This window comes from Helianthus annuus, chromosome 13, assembly GCF_002127325.2.
Source record: "Helianthus annuus cultivar XRQ/B chromosome 13, HanXRQr2.0-SUNRISE, whole genome shotgun sequence".
NCBI lineage: Eukaryota > Viridiplantae > Streptophyta > Magnoliopsida > Asterales > Asteraceae > Helianthus > Helianthus annuus.
This window is the reverse complement of record NC_035445.2, coordinates 2,910,249-2,916,248: the sequence shown is the minus strand read 5'-3', so window position 1 is coordinate 2,916,248 and position 6,000 is coordinate 2,910,249. Positions and strand designations below refer to the sequence as shown.

Sequence of the window (6,000 nt, the reverse complement as noted above, 5' to 3'; positions counted from 1 at the left end):
CTAGGTCAAAGTATTACTAATAACCTAATTCCCTATAACCATTGGCTCTGATACCAACTTTTCTGTCTCACCCCGACCACGTAGAACATACAGAACGTGGCGGAAACGTCGGGGAGTGTTGTAACAGAATCAATTGTTTCAAATCCATGGCAATTGAAGTTTCGTTTTATTAATCAAACATGAATGTTTACATTGTTTAAACAAGAATCAAAGTGTTCATAACATAAATTAACTAGTTCTTGTCTCGTTTTAAGTCACTAAGGCACAGGTCCGCCTAAGTATGTCTTGATAAGTCCTATGCATCATCTCCTGAAAACACATGTGAAAATAGGTACGTCAGCATAAAAATGCCTGTGAGATACATTGGTTTTGTGAAAACGGAATTCATGACTTATGTTTAGTCATGAACCTTGTAATTTGCTTTGTCTTGTAAATCATTTGAAAAACGATAAAATCAGATGATATGTATAAATAAGAAGACACTGTATGGTTAAACGGATAACCATGTAAAATGTGTTTGTATAACATAAGTCGTTTGTAAAACAATGTCTCGTGAAAAGTGTGTTATTTGTATAAAATGTCATATGTCTCAAATTGAAATGATTCAAATAACGTTACGATATGTAATACCATACAAACACTTATATATAGGAAGTACCAGCGGCGTATCCACCATGCTTGTATCATATTACACACGCCTCGTTACTTAATCACTTACTCAAACCAAACCATCAAGATGAAATGTTTAACAATTGTGGAAATGTTTATCTATAGTCAAATGTCTATTGTCAAATGTAAATCATGTCAGCGGATACAACTGGTTTACACGGTTCAATGGTTACAAACGGTTCATATAATCGAAGGGTTAAGACGGTTCACATAGTCAAATGGTTACAACGGTTCAAAATGTAGTATAATGTGTTCATATGCTGGATGAGCATATGCAACAGAAATGCAATGTAAAACAATACTAAGTACGCACACAATGGGCATACATAGCATGTAATGTAAAGCAATGTACTAAGTACGCACACAATGGGCATACATAGCATGTAATGTAAAGCAATGTACTAAGTACGCACACAATGGGCATACATAGCATGTAATATAAGGCAATGTACTAAGTACGCACACAATGGGCATACATAGCATGTAATGTAAGGCAATGTACTAAGTACGCACACAATGGGCATACATAGCATGTAATGTATTGTAAAGAGATGTACTAAGTATGCACACAACGGGCATACGTAGCATGAGATGTATTGTAAAGAGATGTACTAAGTATGCACACAATGGACATACATAGCATAGACACAATGAAATCATGTACTATATATGTACTATCGAACATAGCAAGTATATGATGTGAAATTCGGAAAGCATGAAAGTAACAAGTAGGCACGTGCGTTTCACCCCAAAACAGTTTGGAAAACAGTAAAAGAGGGGTTCAATGTACTCACATGAGATTGCTTCAGAGTTCTTGTATAATAACCAGATAATGCTAGAGATCACGGAATATCAAACGACACCTAATAGGTAGCTACATTAATATACCGGACCAAAATCGGAAGGATCGGATAGTATGCGGGTTCGTAAACCAAACGAGTATGGAGACTCGTGTAATATGGTTTAACAAAGCCTACATACTAAAATGAAACCTAACCTCAGTGCTTGCGACCCATTACGACCCGTTTAGGTAGCTTATGCTACCTTACGCGTCGTTCGTGTAGAACGCGTCTGGAACGCCTAACATCGTGACCACAAGGTATAACCTCGGAAGGTTATAGCTATGGTCACCTAATGTGTTTGGTCGGATCCTAATGATCGGCCAAATGGGTCGGGTTCGAAAGTATAAGCGATGGTTTAGATCGCTTACCTTACGACCCTATATATGCACTAAACTAAAAGTGACGAGCTAAGCATGTTAGGACATGCTTAACTAAGTTTAAAAAACAGGTTTGGCACCAAAACAAACGGCTTTGATGCTCACGAGTAGTTTGGTTACAAAATATGCAAGAATGCACATTTTGGCCGAAACTACGACTCGTCACTGAGCCTAGATAACGTGGTAATCAGTAGGTATAGTCACTACGGACTATAACCATCGTGATCACGCTCACGTTATGAAGTTCTAATGAACTTCGGGTTGACCATAGGCTGGTCAATGCAGAAAGTCAACAAAGCGTTGATTTTCGGACTTGAAAAGCGAATAAAAGAACGAAAGAATACTTACGGAGGGTCCCCGAATGCTAATCTAGATCAAAGTGCTCAGGTATGAAGCAATGGCATCAACTTAGAGCATTTTGATCAGATTTGTGTGGGTTTTACATCAAAGGGGGGGGGGGGGTATTTATAGGAAAAGTAGAGCCGTTAGTATCGTTTCTTGAATATCGTGCCACGATCTTGAGCGTCCACTTGTCAAAATGTTGTGGTTACTGAAAATGGCCCTTGGCTCTTGATTGGGTGAAAGGGCATTGCCCTTTGGTGTGTTTGAAAGGCCAAATTGCAAGAAAAAACAAAAATTTGGTTACTGGAAGTGCCATGCGGCCCGCATCAGGATATGCAGAAACTCAGGCGGGCCGCCTGGGCCTGTCTGATCTGCATATACTTTCAAAAATGGCAGTTTTGGTCCCTGTTGCGTATTTAAGCCATTTCCGACACTTCTAAGGCCCGTAAAGCCAACTTTAAGGCCCTAAAATGATGCCTAAACATTGTGGACATGAAACATGCTCAAAAATGTTCCGGATGTTGGTTCGTTTGGCCGTACGATCGCGATGTTCGCTTAATTACGACGGAATGCGCATAAGTGCGAAAAATGATCTAAATGACGCGACGAATGGATTTTTCTCATGCCAAACACTAAGGCATAATATAAGGATGCTTACATAAATTTTTGGATGTCCGGATGTATTCAGAACGTAAGTTATGCTCGAAAGTGCAAACTTGTGCACTTTTTGACACTTTTAGTCCCTGAATAACCCAAAAGTTTATTTTAGCATACCAAACCCCTCAAAGCCTATTTCTAAGCTATGTAAAGGATATTTATGGTATGTTTAACTTATGGACATGTTCCGGAATGTTCGTTACAGTTCAAATTGGCATACTTTCGCAGTTTGTCAAGTTTAGTCACTGTAAGCGAATTAACTTGTTTTTGCCATACCAAAGCATTCAAAACTTATTTCTAAGTCATGTAAAGATTATTTAAGGTATGTTGAGTATATGTTAGTGTTCAGGAGTATTTGTCGCATTAAACTGAGTACGTTTATGCACCAGTTTCCGTATAATTCTCCAGAAAGCGTTGTAGAGTTTGAAATTGAACAAGAATTGATATGTGCAAAAGATACACATATTTATACAAGATCCCAAGTATGAAATACAATATTTCATCGGCTTGGTATTTGTTTGATGGTCGCGGTGACACAGGTGTCACAGCCCAGCAACGACTTCTTGTTTAAGCTCAGTCCAGCTCTTTGATTTATACATTACACTTAAAACAATAAAAACCATAAAAACCATAAAACATAACAAATAATGGAATTGATATTTATACTATATAATGGACTTGATATTTATATTATACTATATTTCCAACATATTTAAATATTTTGGTACTTTAAAATAATATAATATTGTAAAAAGTGTAAAACCACAATGTTTCTACAGAAAGTTGGTACTTTAAAATACTATATAATATTGTAATTAAAAAGTTTAAAACCACAATGTTTCTACAGAAAGTTTAATACAAGCAAGTTATGCAACTAATGGCTCTTTGTTGTTACATGGATCAACATGGAGTATTTCCTATTCATTTCTTGATTCCAAAAGATTGTTCGTTAGCCATGCAGCACACCATATACGACTACCCAAAACTGATGCAAATACTAAACTTAACTTTATTCGTATGCTATATTTTTGGAACTAGGCTAGCAAGATCCAACTATAAATTGGAAACCCTTTAGCATTCTGAAGGCAGTTCAGTAACAAAGTAATTTACTACTCTTAGAGATATCTATTGTTGTACGTGAGCACCAGACTATTTATATACACATCCTTCTGTAGATGTTTGAATGATAGCTGATTTAATCTTTTTGTTTGGCAGGTTCCTTGCTTCAGAGACGATAAAATGGGAGCGGGTGGCCGGATGAATGAAGCTACGACTGACACTAATGTTCTCAAACGTGTCCCCACAGCAAAAACTCCATTTGAGATAAGTGATCTTAAGAAAGCAATACCACCACACTGTTTTAAGCGATCTCTAGCAACCTCCTCCTACTACCTTTTCCGCGACATTGCTATAAGCTATACTTTCTACTATTTGGCCTCAAATTACATTCCACTTCTACCTAAGCCCCTCAATTACTTAGCATGGCCAATTTATTGGTTCTGCCAAGGTAGTAACTTTATGGGGATTTGGAGCATTGGTCATGACTTAGGCCATCACGCCTTTAGCGAATACCAATGGCTTGATGATACACTTGGGTTTCTCCTCCACTCATCTTTCCTCACTCCATACTTCTCTTTCAAATATAGTCACCGTGGCCACCATGCGCACACCAATTCATTGGAGTATGATGAGGTTTGGATCCCCAAAAGGAAGGCGGACACCTTGTATTCCGAAGTTCTAAACAACCCATTGGGAAACTTGATCATGACTGTTGTTAGGTTGCTTCTTAGCCTCCCCATGTACTTTACCTTCAATATCCACGGACAAGAATACAATGGGTTTGCAAGTCACTTTTACCCGCAAAGTCCTATGTTCAACGCTAGCGAGCGCAAACAGATTTGGCTCTCCGATGCTGGAATGGTTGTAGCTTTCTATGCTCTATACAAGATTGCAGCTACCACTAGTGCTACATGGTTGTTTTGTATCTATGGTGCCCCTTTGTTGGTTATGAATGCGCATTTCGTCTTCTTCACCTATTTGCATCATAACCATCTGTCCCTAGCTCACTACGACTCAAGAGAGTGGGACTGGATACGAGGTGCTTTGTCGACAGTGGATAGAGACTACGGAATCTTTAACACTATCTTTCATGATGTAACTTGTGCTCATGTAGTGCACCACTTGATCTCAACGATTCCACATTACCATACCGTTGAGGCCACCAAGGCTATTAAGCCCATCTTAGGTGACTACTACAAATACGATGATACTCCGATCTTAAAGGCTTTCTGGAGAGAAACCAAGGAATGTATTTTTGTAGAGCCAGATGAGGGTGCAGAGAACAGTGGTATTTACTGGTTCCGTAAGTAAATATATAAATTAAAATATCCAAATGTAACGGACGTCTAGTGTTCTATTTTGCACACATGGTGTGTTTTTATTGTATCTCCTATATCTACTAAAGACAAATAAATACAAATAAGTAAAGGTGTGTTCTTGCGCAAGACGCCCAAAAATGATGAATTTGAGTAAAGATAGTTGACCGAGGGAGACAAGCGAGGGATGATTTTTGATTGTTTTCAAGAAAAGTTTAAATGAGCAGAGCGGCTCATTTAAAACCGAGACTTAAATCAAGCTAACATTTTCCAAGCAGTAAATTTTCCGAGCGAGCGTCGAGCGAAGTTTGAGCGATTTGGATAACCATGTCGCCCGATTTAAATTTGCTGAGAGAGATAATAACAATGTTGGGTCTCAAGTTTTTATATCTTTAAAAACAGGCACGTTTTATGGCATAATAGTTTTCTGACGAATAAGAATGTTGTGGCCGACGAGACGCTGATCATATTGCACAAACAATGACGTTGAGAGCAGAAGATGATCGACTTAGGGTATTGACATGAAACATTGAGACGATAAGCAGATAGTCGTTTATCGGTTTAGGGTTTAACTTCTATATTTGATATTAATTTTTTTAATTAGCATGATTGGGCTAGTTAGTATAGATATAGTTATAAATTTGTATATAGCGGGCCAAAACCTAATAGATTGGTATATATAAAACTATAAATTTAATTTATATTTAAGTATATGTTTGTATATATATAGGAGTGTGT

The 6,000-nt window shown here is 37.8% G+C and overlaps 1 protein-coding gene across 1 annotated transcript; it reads left to right on the top strand.

The window, feature by feature from the left end:
* The first annotated feature begins 4,108 nt into the window (after window positions 1-4,108).
* LOC110897318 (delta(12) fatty acid desaturase DES8.11-like) lies at window positions 4,109-5,331 on the top strand. The gene has a single exon (XM_022144071.2). The coding sequence runs from the start codon at window positions 4,127-4,129 to the stop codon at window positions 5,255-5,257; it is 1,131 nt and encodes a 376-aa protein (XP_021999763.1). The 5' UTR covers window positions 4,109-4,126; the 3' UTR covers window positions 5,258-5,331.
* Window positions 5,332-6,000: the final 669 nt, after the last annotated feature.